The sequence below is a fragment of the Kwoniella newhampshirensis genome, chromosome 2 (genome assembly GCF_039105145.1).
Source record: "Kwoniella newhampshirensis strain CBS 13917 chromosome 2, whole genome shotgun sequence".
In the NCBI taxonomy this organism is placed as follows: Eukaryota; Fungi; Basidiomycota; class Tremellomycetes; order Tremellales; family Cryptococcaceae; genus Kwoniella; species Kwoniella newhampshirensis.
The window spans coordinates 843,131-858,479 of NC_089956.1; the positions used below are offsets into that span (position 1 = coordinate 843,131).

The 15,349-nt window shown below is 51.7% G+C and overlaps 5 protein-coding genes across 5 annotated transcripts; 2 read left to right on the forward strand and 3 right to left on the reverse strand.

The window, feature by feature from the left end:
- Positions 1–294: 294 nt before the first annotated feature.
- IAR55_001023 (uncharacterized protein) lies at positions 295–2,379 on the forward strand (the record flags this gene model as incomplete). The annotated part of the gene is made up of 2 exons (XM_066944153.1): positions 295–1,025; positions 1,083–2,379. The coding sequence occupies 2 exons, from the start codon at positions 295–297 to the stop codon at positions 2,377–2,379; spliced, it is 2,028 nt and encodes a 675-aa protein (XP_066805354.1).
- A 162-nt stretch (positions 2,380–2,541) lies between these two features.
- IAR55_001024 (uncharacterized protein) lies at positions 2,542–4,916 on the reverse strand (the record flags this gene model as incomplete). Its single annotated transcript, XM_066944154.1, has 6 exons — positions 2,542–2,682; positions 2,798–3,044; positions 3,209–3,604; positions 3,794–4,235; positions 4,381–4,561; positions 4,803–4,916. The coding sequence occupies 6 exons, from the start codon at positions 4,914–4,916 to the stop codon at positions 2,542–2,544; spliced, it is 1,521 nt and encodes a 506-aa protein (XP_066805355.1).
- Positions 4,917–5,395: 479 nt separating this feature from the next.
- On the reverse strand, positions 5,396–7,156 carry IAR55_001025 (uncharacterized protein; the record flags this gene model as incomplete). Its single annotated transcript, XM_066944155.1, has 4 exons — positions 5,396–5,501; positions 5,560–5,887; positions 5,937–6,056; positions 6,118–7,156. The coding sequence occupies 4 exons, from the start codon at positions 7,154–7,156 to the stop codon at positions 5,396–5,398; spliced, it is 1,593 nt and encodes a 530-aa protein (XP_066805356.1).
- Positions 7,157–11,678: 4,522 nt separating this feature from the next.
- Positions 11,679–12,476, forward strand: IAR55_001026 (uncharacterized protein; the record flags this gene model as incomplete). Its single annotated transcript, XM_066944156.1, has 1 exon — positions 11,679–12,476. One exon carries the CDS (start codon positions 11,679–11,681, stop codon positions 12,474–12,476), a length of 798 nt encoding a protein of 265 aa, XP_066805357.1.
- Positions 12,477–14,524: 2,048 nt separating this feature from the next.
- Positions 14,525–14,843, reverse strand: IAR55_001027 (uncharacterized protein; the record flags this gene model as incomplete). The annotated part of the gene is made up of 2 exons (XM_066944157.1): positions 14,525–14,588; positions 14,656–14,843. 2 exons carry the CDS (start codon positions 14,841–14,843, stop codon positions 14,525–14,527), a joined length of 252 nt encoding a protein of 83 aa, XP_066805358.1.
- Positions 14,844–15,349: the final 506 nt, after the last annotated feature.

Sequence of the window (15,349 nt, forward strand, 5' to 3'; positions counted from 1 at the left end):
TTCGGCAATCGGGATCCGATGGTATTTTGCCACGTGGAGTTCGGTAAACAGCGTTTTCGGTTTGAAAGCGATGTCTATTCTCGATAATCAATTCGAATTCGTCTAGAAAACGCCATTCAACGATGGTGCAATCCACTGCACAGTCTCTCCTTTGTCATCATCACCAGCGTCATCATCACCATCATCAACATCACAAATAGCATTGTCTTCTAGGCGTTCGACAGTCACTGCACATGATCAGATGATCGACCGAATATCTCAATCATAATCACAATCAATAACGATCTCAATAACATGTCATCACCTCCACCACCCCCGCCACTCAATGACGCGACTTCCGGATCGTCGTCTGATCAACAACTACAACCTGGGCAAGATACCAGATCATCGCCGCCTGTATTCACCTTCACGATCGGGATGCCAGGACCCGGGTCTTCTCATCCCCTCACACCCGGTCAAAGGCAAGAGCCAAACTCTGGAGGTGTAACGGGCGATGACGGTGGAACCGGTACCAATATATTCTGGACGTTCCATATCCGACCTGAACCGGACACACCTCAACTTGCAACAGAAAATGATAGCGCCCTTCCAACTGCCATTAATGTCACTCGCGAAGATGGTAATTCGCTGACGGGCGAGAACGCACCTAGTGTGGCTATCCCACCGCCATGGCTCTTCCCGCCTTTCTTCAACTTCTACATGCCTGTCAGATCGGAACCTCAACCAAACCCAGCCAAAGCAGCCGAACTTCTCAGATCACTACCAACAGTAGGGAAACGACTGTTGAGTCGGGTTGACAAGATCGTCGCCGCTCAAGAAGTGGAAGCGATGGAGGATGACGAGAAAGGTTGGAAGTGCGGAGTTTGCTTGGAAGGTGCTGAGCCGGATCATCCCGAGACCGCTGGCGCGGATGAAAAGAAGGATGAAGGGAAGATTCAACAGGAAACTGGGGTCAAGGCTCTTCCTTGTAATCATCTCTTCCACGAGAAATGCTTGGAACCATGGTTCGCCAGCCATCATACTTGGTAAGTCTCCATAGTGCTGCTTCTTCGACGGGGCTGTCGATGCTGACTAAGCACTAGTCCAACCTGTCGACTTGACCTGGATCCCCTACAGACTCTGAACTCCCCACCCCCGCCACGACAGAATCCACTCCGACCACCTCAAACCGGTTCTGGCAGGACCAATTCCAATCATCCCTATTCTCGCGATCGTGACCACCCCGCACCAGCAGCAACGACACCCGAGATTGCCGAAACTAACGAAAATGCCGTCAGAACGCCTTCCGCTGTGCCACCTCGCGAAGAGCCACCGCATCGACATTTCCATCCTGGTCCGCAGATAACGGTGTTTTGGAACGTCCCTCCTCCCACTTCGCCTGTACCGGTTCACAATACGACCGCACAAGCCGCTATGAATGCCACACCTTTGCCGGAACACGACCACCTTCCGCAATCGACATCTACTCCTCCGCCTCCTTCAGCGGACACCCTTGCGGCGCCTTCCACTCCTCGGATGACGCTGAATGTGCCAACCTTCGCCTCACCGTTACCCATGGATAGATCGAGTCCCGCGCCCGAAAGTACTTCCCAGATCTCTACTACTGCTGGGGCCTCCCCCTCCCCAACAGCACTCCCCACTACCGAGAGTGGTCCTCCCGCTGCACCACCTGCAGATCTTCGTCCTCGACCTGAACGACGCCAACACATTACCATCATCCGCAATGGCCCAGGTGCCGGCGCAGAACCTTTCCCCTTGCTTCCCTTAATGTTCGGTCAACCACCTGATCTTGCTGGCGTGCCACAAGATCCACATGCGGCATTACCGTCACCAACCGTCCCTCAAAGTCAACGGGACTTTACCCCGACAGCTCCTGCTCAGACACAGGGGAATACGCCGAAGTCTTTCGTACCGCAATCGCTTGAAAGCTGGACTGAAGAGCGAGAGAAGAGCCTTGGATGGCGCTGCGATGCTGTCGAATGTCTGTTCGCTCCTCCCGTCGACGAAGATGCAGATGTGGATGCGGAGATGCCGGACGAGGCGGACGAGGCGGACGACTCAGAGGGTAAAGAGATGTTGAGCATCTATTCGCCTCTTCAACCTCCTCTCACTCCTGCAGAAGCAGAGGTGGAAGCCGGACGGACAGAAGGAGGAGAGAAAGCCAATTTTGTGATTCTCTCTTGTCCACATCGATGGCATAGGGGATGTTTGGAAACAGCTGAAAGAAGCGCAGGAAGGTTTTACAAGAAGCAAGATGGGGACGAAAGGCAGTGGGTGAGATGTGAGACGTGTAGGAAAGATGGATGGGTCATGCCGCGTGGTGAGACTCTCCGTGGGGAAAGGGGCGAGAAAGAAGTGGCTATCCAAGCTTCCACCTAGATCGATGGTACTAAAGACAGAAGACGGCCCAGGGCTGTCTTTTTGCAAGAGGAGAATCGATTGTAAGCCCGTTCTTGTAGCATTAGATATGACGAGTTTTGTCACGTTCGTTGTATACATGGCTATACGATATACATATACCGTGCATGGTTATTCTGTCCATCACATAGCACAACCTATAGGACGAGGAGTCCATTCTTGAGGAGTCAAACGGCGCCAACCAGGTATCAAAGGTTGCTCTGAAAGTGACAAGGGACGTTCTTGCTGCGTCGATTGGGACAGGGTAGATTTTGAAGCTGCCAGCTATGGGCGAGTAGCAGTGTCAGCATCAGTGTCAGCATCAGTCGTCATAGCCAGTGAGAATAAGCTATCTTCCATATAAGGCTCTGCGATCGCGACGAAGAGCGAGAGAACACACCTTGTTTTCAAAAGCCGCTAATCTCTCTTCCATCTTCTTCAAAGCGTGATCCTCACCATCGATCCCAACCCCACCATTCGTATCGGCCGGAATGGTATCAACGTCCATCTCTAACCCCTTGAGCTCCACCTCTTCTTCCCCGCCATGGCCTTCTTCGGGGCTGGGGCTGGGAAGGATAGCCACTAGATCTGCTATTTGGGTCAAAGCCGGGTCGATCTGCACGAGTGAGGTGTGCAGTCGTCTTAATCTGCTCGGAGGAGATGAAAGGTCGACCAGTCAGTCTTCGTGGAGTCGAGTTTGATTGCACGAATGACCACCAATGAGGTAGAGTACAGGACCCGGATGAAACGATATTCTCTTGGCAGAAACAAAAGGAGGGGACATGGAAAATGCAAGATTGCTCACACTCACACTTGATCCTCATGAAGGTGAAGTAAGCCCCCTAACAGTCTTCTATACAAACCCATCTTCTCCGTTCTCCTAAGACCCAGCGAGTCTTGTCCCCCAGAGACACCCCATATATGAAGCAACCAAACCCCCAATCCCCATCGATAACTCTGTCTAGCCTCAGTCTGTTCCATCTCCGAACCGGGGTCCGTGATTGGGGGTCGCTCGACCGCACCGAAACCCAGACCGAGCGTATCTTCACCATGGTTGACGGACGGGTTGAGAAGTATATCAATGATGTGGGATGAGAGAGCTAGAGATAGGTCGGGATGAGAAGTGGAAGAGAGGTGGACGAGAAGAGGTTCCCATATCTTGACGGATGGTGTGGGTGGTGACGATGATTTGGCGATCGAGCGTTTCCTATGGGGAACATAACAACAGCAGACGTCAGTCCTCAATCTGATCGACCTTGCCGATCACACGACCAGATACCTGGCTGATCTCTTCCCTATGCTGTGCGACCATGACTTGGCAGATCTCCCAAGTCGAAGATCACAGCTTCAATGCTGCTCCGACCTGAGCACCAGCATAATTGAATTGGTGACTCACCTCACAGCAATAGGCACCAAGCCTCCCACTTCTCCCATCACTCTCACCAGCACTTCCCCATCTTCATCTTGCAGATCCTTCCTGATCCTCCTCATCTCTCTCGCACTCTCATCTTCCTCCCTGACCTCTCTCTCCCTCAATCTCAGTTTCATCACCTTCTTCCACCCCTTGACCAACCCCTCAACTTTCCTCCTTTGAGCCAACTTCCTCTCCGAGATCGCCCCGTTAATGAGATCATCGGAGTCGTCACTGAAAGAGGTAGTGGCTGAGAGGAGGGGTAAGAAGGAGTTGTGGTGAAGATAGGAGATGGATTGGGCGAGAGCCATGTGGAGTAATGGGAGAGGGGGGAGATCTTCGTGAGTTGCTCGATGTCGGAGTGAGATGAGTGATGGGGAAAGTCCGAGCGTTGCGGCGAGATGAGAGATAGGCCGGGCGTATGGTCCTGTAGGTTCGGTAGAAAATCGCGCGTCCAACGTCAGACAACTTGACAAATTACCATGCCTCCCTCGTGACCGAGATGATGGAAACAGATATCCTTCTTCTCATCTGACTAGTTCTAGGAACGGTAAAGGCGCAAAGTCACTCACCAGTCTGGAGAGGATCCACCATACCATTCACAAATCGCACGATCGCCATCCCCATCATCATCCTTGTTCGTTGGGCCTCTTCAGCATCGCGAGGCGGGTACGGCAATAGTTCGACGGCGACGAGGGAGTGGAGAAGATGTATGAAGGAGGGACATGAAGGTGAGGAGATATAGATGCTCATCTGTTATTCGGGACAGGCAAAAGATAGAAGGGATGTCAGCAGATAGCTTCCTGGATAGTTGCCGTAGCAGAGAGGAAAAGCGAATGCCACTATCATATGGGTAGAAGGAAGGAGGCAAGTAACAGTGGTGGGCGTGATCAATGAGTAGCGGGAGAGCACCGTCTACGTATTTTCGGAAAGCCCGAAAAGCAGAACCCATGTGAGGGAACGCAACATGATTGCGAGGAGAACCTATACATACCCTAGCAAGACCCCTCCGACGACTCTCCCGATTCGCAGAAGGCGAGAACAGAAAATCGTAGAGCTCAGCGAGCTCAGCGTGGGATGACCATGGTACTCTTCGAGGTGTTTTCATCGTGTATCGCAGGTTGGTCGAGATCAGTGCCTTGAGCGGACAGAGTTGAGACGCTCTCTCGTTCGAATTGGTTGTCCGTGCTGGTGGACTTGACAGCGAAAGAGATTGTAAATGGACAAATATAACCGTTGAAATTGTTGACACTTGGCAATTTCAACTTCGTCCGGTGGAGGCCTGGTCGAAATTTATTTACACCGTATTGTTGGACACCTTGCTAAGACCCAGTCACACTACGTGTTTCTCGCACTTGTCCTATTCATTATGAACCTCAAGCCACGAAACCCGTTGAAACAAGACGACAAACATGCATGACAGAACATCCGTGCTGGTAACAATTCCGAAACGATGCGTATGCGATATATGAATCGCTTTTGATGAGGTGAGGTGAAGGGTATGATACAAGACGAGTACAAGAATGGTAAGGGTTCGGGTGCGCTTTGGTTTTGCTTAGAGTAGCTTCACTGGGGGAGTAGTCGATGTCATCTGAAGCCAGCGCTAGTAGCAAAAGCGTCGAGGATTGCTCGAACAGTAACAGCGTCTTGAGAGGAACCGCCGGTAGTCCAAAGAACGGGAGACTTGTCAAAGCTGCGGAATAAAGTTATGAGCTGGTGTCGTGACGATGCAAACTCGCTTGCAAACTCACCCATTGAAAGTACTGGCAGCACAGAGAGTGTATGCTCCCATCTCGCCCCATCCAATCCAATCACCCACATCCATTCCCTTTGGCAAGTCGACGAGTTGCCTGACGCAGTCGATCGAATCACAAGTAGGACCCCAGATGCTTGCCTTCTCGGTATCGGTGTAGCCCATCTGAACTGGAAGGTCCACATCAACGTGGACGTTGGGAAGAGGTGGGAAAGGAGGGGCCACTGTGGCGAGCTTGTGACCGATGGTCAAAGGGTGAGGGTGAACGATCTGGTGGTCAAACATGATACAGTTGAAGGAACCGTAGACACCGTCGTTGATGTAGTCTACACGATATGTCAGTGGAAGGTCCAAAACGATGCCAAGGATACTGACACATGACGTCGGCGCTCGATGTGCCCTCCTCCTGCTCGACCGATTCAGTATGTTTGGAATGCCCCGCTTCAGGCTTGTGAGCGCGTCGCGAAGCGATGATCGAGGTGGCAAGGGTGAAAGCTAACATGCACGAGGTCAGCTATGTCGAAGCACCAGGACTGCGTGCGAGAACTGGACTCACCACTCGAGACCATAAATCTTCCGGGCTCGGCGATAATTCTCACTCCGCTGTCTTCAGGGAAGTACAGGTCGAAGCTGTCGCTCAAAACCTGGGTCATCTCGGCAAAGGTTTCGCTTTCGAAACCACCTCCGATATCGAGAAGTTCAAAGTTGAAACCAGCTTCTTTGCCCATGTCGAAAACCTTCCTAGCTCTCCATACCGCATCGGCGAACTGCATAGGGTCCTTGCAGCCGCTACCGACGTGGAATGAGACGCCAACGACGTTGAGACCAAGCTGACGAGCGAGCTGGAGGAGACCAGGACATGTCGCGAGAGGGGCGCCGAACTTAAGTCCGAGTCGACAAAGCGACTTGGAGTCGTCGGTGAGGATTCGGAGGATGAGTTTGGCGTTGGGATAGATCCTCTTGACCTTGTACAGCTCATCGGCGTTGTCGAAAGTCATCATGCTGACACCCTTTTGCGCTGCAGTGCGAATGAACGAAGCAGGCTTGCAAGGGTTGGCGAAGACGATTCTGTCTGGCGAGGGAGCCGAGGGCAAGGCAAGAATTTGGTTGATTTCCGAAGAAGAGGCACAATCGAAAGAAGTGCCGAGGAGAGACAACAAGTGCAAAACCGCGGGAGAAGGGTTGCACTTGACAGCGTAGAAGATCTCGACGCGGGACCCAATGGGCGACGCGCGCCAAGTCTGCACAGCTTGATATACCGCGCTCAAATCAGCAGCGAAGAAAGCCGACTCATCAATGTCCACTCCAGTACTGGTAGCTATTGTCTTTTGAACCAGCTCGTGAACGGGGGTGTGGCACACCTCGGCAAGTGCAGGGTGCTCCTCATCGTACGAGCAAAGACTAGCGTGGGTGGTCGGAGGAGTGGGGAGGTTGAGCGCAGGAACATATGGAAGCTGGGCGGTAGGGTCGAGCACCTTGACGAGATCCGAAACAGTTGTATGAGTCGGGACCTCCTGTTGCTCAGCCCAGGCTCGCTGTTGACGAACGTAAGTCTCGGCCGGAGCCATGTATTGGTCGGTGATGGTGGTGGTCATTGTGCTATCTTTTGTGATGCTGTGGCGAGGTAGCGGCGTAGGGGATGGCGGTCGTCCGTCGTCCCAAGGGGATGTGTTTGCCACCTAAGATCAAGTATCGACGTCAGTATGCTGACCTAGCAGAACAAGCAGCCGTCTCCTCTTATCCTTTGATCTCCGACTCCCACCGTCCGACGCATGCTAATGCTCGTCTTAGTTCATCCCTCCTTCACGCGCCTTCATCCAACTCGACTTCCGACGTCTGAATCCGTTTCGATCTTCAAGTTGTAGGACTTTTTTTCACTCACAGTCAGGGTGCAACGTGTCGGGGTCACACGTGCTACGCGAGAGAGGGTTGGGTACGACGGCAAAGGCGTTGGGTAACGCCTTGTAAGGATACCAAGCAAAGAGGTTCTTTGTTTTGGAATTGAAGAAGGAAGAGGAGAAGAAAAGAACAGGTAGAGATGTTGTGAAAGAATGCGGTTGGTCGTTCGCTACGTTGTTGCCTGCTGTTCGTCCGTGTGGCATCTCGGATCTCTGCGGACAAAAGGCATCAGGGCGGTGCGTCATTGTAGCAAAACGGTTTTCTATCGGACTTTACTTGAAAATGATGAAACACCGGTCGATGTGGCAGCCTTCTCGGCGATGTGATTCGACCGCTTCTATACACTGCATCCCCTTGTCGTCACCTTTCCGCTTGCCTTACCTGTATCGAAAGGCTACTTGAAAAGAGTGCATGCACTGTCTGCCTGTGTGTGCGCACTCCATTAGGATCTCTGCTGGTGGGATGCTCGGGAATGATGCGAAAACAGGGTACAATCGGGTGTCCGACTTTCTTCTGACTTGCCTTGGACACGGAATGATCGGCGTGTGATTACTGACCGAACAAAGGAGAAGCCCGTGCGACCGCGCTTCTGACATCATATGACCCGGATGAGGGTCTTTGGTGTCTACATTGCACTCACTCGACCCAGACACCAACTTCTCAGCATGAGACAATACCGTCTTCCAGTGGACAACCTCCCACTTTGTCATCCTGAAGTTTCGCTGCTCGCGCCTGAACACCTTCCGGTTCCCCTCATCATAGCAAGCACACTGCATCCTCCACGCAAGTATGGCAAGACCGACTGCCACCGTCCTCTTTTTGCTCGTGATCCTGACATGCTTTCTGGCCGCTGCCTCAGCTCAGTCGTCCAACTCATCCGCTTTTAACTATCAGCACATCGCCTGCGTGAGCTCTGATCATCTCGAAGGACTCATCAGCGATGGATGTCTCGAAGGCATGACCAGCATCAATCCGAGTCCGTACTATTGCGCCGTGAGACAATGCTCCCACTCTTACAAATACCTAGATTTGACCGTGACTGATGGCTACTCTGACGCTCAGCAAAGCTGCTGGTCGTCCAATCACCTGTACTCGTACCATCGACTTCGCGATAGCACTTTTCACAACCTCCGATTGCGCAAGACTATGTACCGTCGGACGATCCCGACATGCCTGTATGTCAATCTGACGAGAAAGTCCGAGTGAGCTAAGCTGTCTCAAATGTCTCATTCCTGTCATATTTTTCTCTCGTCTCATCGTGAGAGGGAACGAAGGTTGATAAAGTCGTATTCCATATCATACTTACTATCATCGCCTGCCAGGTCGACTACACTACATCTTACTTCCTTTTCGACAATTGTGCCCCTTTCACCATCGGTACCCCTTTCGCCACATCCACCGCCAAGACCGCCATCGAATGCATCGACGCGTGCGGTCGACCTTCTTCGGATGTCGGGGAGGACTACGTCCGATTTACGGCTGCCATGCCACGCTTCGATTGTGGAATGGACGAATGGGGGTTCGAGTGTGTTTGTCTCCATGAGATCCAGCCGTGGAACGATGGGTCGAGATGTGAGGTGGGACAATATTATATCTATCATAGGTTTCAGAATCCATGAGAAGTGATGATTTCGAAGTGAAGGGAGAGGACTTGATTGGAGACCTATATGTTGCTACATTACGACCATGCTATGATACCTATCTATGTAGAGAGCCCTCTGGCAAGCACCTAGAGATTCTGGTTTCGATGGCAATCATTGAAGTTGCTGTGGCAATTGCCTAATGTACAGCACGAGTATAGTAGCTCCCACCTTCTCCGTTACAATCTACAAATCGACTGGCGAGGGGAGGGAGTTGCCTCAAGAGACTAAAAAAAAGAACGCGCTCGCCATGCCAGACATGCAAGTCCATGTTTTCGAGAGCGATACTGTCTGCCCAGGTCCTTGCGTTACCTCGTCCACATACAGTAGATATCAAAGGCCCGAGCGTAACCCCAACGGACCCTTGTCCACCAAGGTCTGTGCGCAGATAATCTTGACTTACCAGTCGCCAGTGTCCATCCTTTCGTAGGCGTGTGTATGAAAGCTCAGATCGCCTCGTGCATGGGAGGGTTATGGGGATTGTTTATCACTGATTTCTTTTGGGACAAGTTGGAAGCAACCACAACTTGACCTGGGATTCTCGTTCTCGTCGTAGAACGTGTGATCCCTTCCCAGACTCAACGGTTGGACTGTCTAACCACTACAGGATGCTTCATCTCGGTCAAGTCCTGCTTGTAGCACTTCTCATGCTCATTTGCCTTCATACCTCACAAGCGTCTCACACTCTCCACCTTCAACATCGAAAGACCTCGCTCGGTCCTGACGGGACAGTCATCTCACCTCAATTCGCCGGCTGTGTCAGTCCTAACTTCTTCGACAAGCTATTGCGGGAGAAGACAGAGGAAGATACGTATCGTCGATCTGGTTACGAGAGCTGCGCGGTGAGTCACCAACGCCCTTGTTGATGATGACATGTGCAGTCAAGCGTTTGACTTGAGCGATCCAATGTCTGTCACAGAGGTTCTGTCAAGATTCCAATTTCAGCTATTCGTACTTCAAGCGAACGACCAACGAGTGTCTCTGTACGGTGGATCAAGGTATTCCAGCCCTGCAAGTACAGAGGGGTCTCGATCTCGATCCATCCTGCAAAAGACGCCAAGCGATTGTGAGTTTCACTGTCGCTGATCGTGTATAACTTAACAGCCCAAACATCACACACTGTGAGGTTGCTGGATGCATCGTACCTGTCCGGCTCATACACTTTCTTGCTTCTCCCACAGGTCGACTACTTATCCTCACCCTATATCTTCGCCGAATGTTCACTCGAGTCACGTTCCACTGTCAAGCCCAAAGTATCCCTCTCAGCCTATACCCCCGGCGAATGCCTCGACACATGTTATCTCTCTCCGGGAAGATACAACACCACGATGATCAAACCGAGTTATGTGAAGAATCCTACACTCGGCATGGTCTGGAAATACGAGTGTAGATGTTCTGGGTCGATGGTGCCTGCCGAAAGAGTCGTGAAGGAGGAAGTATGCGGAAAAGAGGTTGAATTCCGGTATGAGAGGATGTATGTGGAGCTGCCTTGATGGTGAGTTTACTTTTTCCAATCGGAGTATAGGTGGTGAGCCCTTCGGCTGGACGATGATTCCTTCGATGTTCTCATCACGGATCCAGAACTAGTGTGCTGATCTCTCTCACTACCTCAGGTAGTTATTCACCTCAACCGCCAAGTCAGATGTGTGGCAGGAGGTTCCCTCTAACAGTCAGGGGGACATACTGTAGGCTCCCGTCATTTTGCAAAATCCTAACAGTAACCTTCTATGTGCACATTGCGAAAAGCTCCATGACATGTATCATTACCGTAACACGGCCTTGACTTCGCTTCCGGAAGGGTGCACAGAGACGATGCGTTGAAGTCCACATGATTGCGTGATTCAATTTTTAGAGGTTTTGGCGAGATGGAGCGGAAAAATGATAGGTCCATGCACTCTCTGTTTTCACCGATACTCACACAGAAGCCTACACACAGAAGCCCACACACGCACATAGACCCAAGATGCGATGAGTTGTGCGAGACACCCCGAACGCCGAACAGATGGTTTTATGTTCGGAAGAAGCTGAAAGCATCGACACACACGGCAGGCAATTAATGAACACAGGTTATGCTTCGCTTCTTTACTCGGTTCGGGCATCTAGTAGATACCTCACCGAAGGAGCCGAACAGAAGCATGAATGTGCAGATCGCTCGCATGGGCCAGAGCTGAGATCGAAGCTGAGGACGCACCCCATCGTCAAACGGCGAGAAATCTAAATCCCTACCTACATTAGTGCCGGAACTCAGTCATTGTAAGGGGATCTTCCTGAATACGAACCCCTGTCCTTCAGCTGATAAGTCGTTTCTTTCCTGCTTCATCGCGACTCCGACTACCAGATCTCACAAGTGATTCACCATGCTTGCCCCTGCGTTGTTCGTCATTGTCTTCTTCACCGCAATGATGGGTCATGGGATAACCGTGCCCCAGCCTCGCCGAGTTGAGATGAGCATTATCATCCCGGACAACCTCACTATCCTGCTCCTCCTCATTTTGCTGCTCCTCCTCACTCCCCTGATCCTGGTCACAACCATCACACCACTAGCACCCCGTCAAACGGTCAGCGCTGCTCGACCCTCATGTCAACCTCGCGTGCTTCTTGCACCGTCGCACCGTCTTCGGCAAGTCATCCTTCCGCTTCAGCCATTCTCTCGTTCAAGACCTCTGTTGTCTCGTCATCAAGGTCGACTTCCTCTCCCCCATTCAGCTCCACTACTTCCCATATGACCCCTTCCTTATCCAGTGCATTGGTCTGTAGTGCGTCCTCGTCGTCGAAATCGACGGTCAGCGTTACTCATTCATCGACCTTGGCGAGCTCCATTTGGGTTTCCGGTACTTCTTCCATGGCAGCTCCGTCTCCTTCTGTCTTACCGACTTCAAGCGCCTCATTGATGTCTCACATCTTCTCGTCGACGATGAGCGCCACCCCGTCATTCCCTTCGTCCATCTCCAGCACAGCGACCTCATCCACGAGCAGTGTCGCCCCCTCACAAACTTCGCCTCCTCCCCCCTCAGGCAACGCTCAGTTCATCGGTTGTGTCTCTTACGCCTTTTTCAGCGCCATCATCGATTCTGGTGAGGTCGTCGCATTCGTCCCTGACAACGCAGCATGCATTGTGAGTGATTTCATTCAGACTCTGGATCTTTCTTTGAAGGGAAGTGTGACTAACAGCATTCACCCGGTCGCCACCTCACAGACTCATTGTGGCACCTCGCCCAGCAGCGAATACGCTTATTACCACGCTGCAGATCAGGCTTGTTTCTGTGCCGAAGAGGATTATCCTCACCCCACGGATCTACTCCCCGGAACTAATGCTGAGGGCGGCTGTCAGCCGTCGGACGTTACTGTGAGCCTTACCTCGCCCTTCGTGCCGTGACGTTGTCCTGTACCTGTATCCCACTGTGATCAGCTGACCGAAACTGACCGCTTCTTTCCTCCCATGCCTGCCTCACCCTCACAATTTCTGGGTCGACAGTCAACATGGCTCTACTCTCCATTCAGCTTTATCGCCTGCGACACCTTCGGTCCCGTCGAAGCAATCCTCTACACCGTCCAAACATCGTCCTCACTCGCCGGTTGTCTCAATAGCTGCAACTCTAGCACTCCGTTCAACATCACTTCGGTGGCTGTGTGGCCGTATAATGACGAGTATGACGATTATCTCTGCTGGTGCTTCTTCGAGCAGAGTTACTGGTCTAGTCCCAGTCTGTGTGGACCTAACGTGCCTATGAGATGGGTCCGATAGGTCCGGAATGCTGGGCAAGCGTAGTTGAACAGCTTAACTATAGGTAGATATTCGAATAAGTCAGCCCACCGTTTGCTTGTAGTCTGGCGAATCTGGTTGATTGGCTAAATGGAGATCTGGAGTGAGGAGCAAGATATAATCAGCTCCGTATGGACCATGACATGCTCTTGTTTCGACTTAAATCGTGATATGCATTGGCCCAGAGCCTCAGTTGATTCATACCGTCCTCAAAATAAAAGATGTGACCGAGAGGGACAGTAAACATTCGAACAGGTCGCTCGGCAACGAGATGAATGGAAGTCGGAGCACGGTAGTATGTGATTCAAGAGAGGTTCATGCAATTGCACCAGAGGCCAGGTCGTAGAACCTGACTGCAATTCTTCTCAAGTAGGTGAAAGGCTTGAACTGTACACGGACTCGACCCAAAGTAAACTTTTCCCACCAATCAAAGTTCAAACGCCACCTCCTCTCACGTCTCACCGACCAATGCAGCGCAGATGTGTTGTCGCACACGAACGACGACCGACCCCATGACTTCCTGATACGGTCCACGAGAGGCGGACTGATGCGCGCATTGTATGCACACGAAGATCTGAGGGGCAACAAGAAGCAAGAAGCAGTGCCAAGCTGTACCAGGTCCACACGCTCCGTCTCAATAAGCACTGTGGAGCGGTCCGTCGTGCGTACCGACTGCTCGAATGGTACTGTATATGGCTTCTGCTCAACAGAGAGCAGTCCCCTACCTGGCACCATTCTCTCTATCTCTCGATCTGACATTGTCGATCCAACTCATTCTTTCTATCAAGCATGGCAGTCATCATGACAGCCTCCATCCAGATTGCTTTGTTGTTCGTCGTGCTCCTCTCCATTAGCACCGCATACCTCGTCCCCTGTCCAAATCCTCGAGCAACAACTCCAGATTACGATCTCTCGCCGTCACCACAGTTCGCAGGCTGTCTATCCCATTCGCGGTTCCCCAATATCCGCAATTCTGACTGCAATGACGATTCTGATCCATCCAGAGTGCTCACTCAGATCTCCAACAATCACCTTTGTGTAGTGAGTCTTCATACTGTACGAGTACAGTACAGTACAATAGTCTCATTTCGCCACCAGCCTCCGATAACTTACAGTAAGTTAACGCTCAAGGCCGACCATTTCATTTCCCGCACGCTGAAAAGAAACACTGTGCCAGGAACTCGGACAACATATTCGCTCATTATGTCAAGAAGTCTGGAGATTGTCTCTGTTCGTCCGAAGAGCTTTTCACTTCGCAAGACTTTGAGGGTGGTGCTCAAAAACGCGGTATTTGCGAATACAATCAGGCGACCGTGAGTGATGGACCAGTCTCCCCTATGGCAAGGCGACGCTCACTCTGATCGCTGATCGTCTACAACAGACCACTTACCTCAGATCGTCGTTCCCATTCACGGCTTGCTACACATCGACTGACCAGACGAACACTTCCTCGGGCCACTTTCCCGCCGAGAGCATCGACCAATGCCTATCGGTTTGCTTTGAGGGAAACTTCTCTGGGACTGCCACATTCCAACCTCGTTACGACTCAGAGACCGGTTCCTGGGACTATTGTGGTTGTTGGTCTCGGTACATCGACGTCAACGTGGGGGAATACCCCTCCCCCGGTGTGGGTGAGAGAGTATGTGGGAGAGATGCGTTGTTCAGATATGTGAGACCGTTATTGGACTCAGGGTGTGATTGGCAAGATCCCTCGCCGCGTTCCGGCTCTCTATCAAAAACTGTCAAAAACGAAAACTACTGTACCTCATCGCCTTCGAGAACCTCACCTCACTCGTCTATGTCATCGAGTGCAGGATCTTCCACGAAATCTCCGGGCCCAACATGCATGACTAAGATCTCTTCGTCCTTGCTCTCTCTTCCTCCTCCCACGTCGCGTTCGACAATATCGCCTTCCCCGTCGCCTACCCCACCGTCTACCGCAAACCCGCAATTCATAGTATGTACCAATGAGGCTTTCATTCGGAGAATCGCCGGGGGCGGAGCTGAGGATGTGAGGAGCACTGATGTGGGCTCCGAGACCGATTGTATCGTGAGTGTCTCAACGATACCAGAACCAGACTGCCAATCCAATTACTGTTCAGGGAAGTTGTGATTCCTCCAGCTGATATACTCCGTGGTGTCCCGACGTATGGTTAGGATTTTTGTCTGTCCTTCGATGATGATCCAGTTTACTCCCTGGATTATGCGTATTATCGCGGACCAGACCTCCCATGCGTCTGCTCCATTTATTATCCCCAATCGGGAGAAATGGTCCTTGGCGCCGACGACTTGGGTACCTGTCGTCCGAGTGATGTGACGGTAAGTACAAGCATATCTGGCTGTACACACAGCATAACTCGACCTCGAGATCAGTGACTGATCAAGTCAAATGATTGCATTGCCGATTTGACCCTCGGACATCCCTATATTTACCCCCATCATCGCCATCCCTCGTCGGATGTCTGAATGCTTGTGTGGCAGTTTTC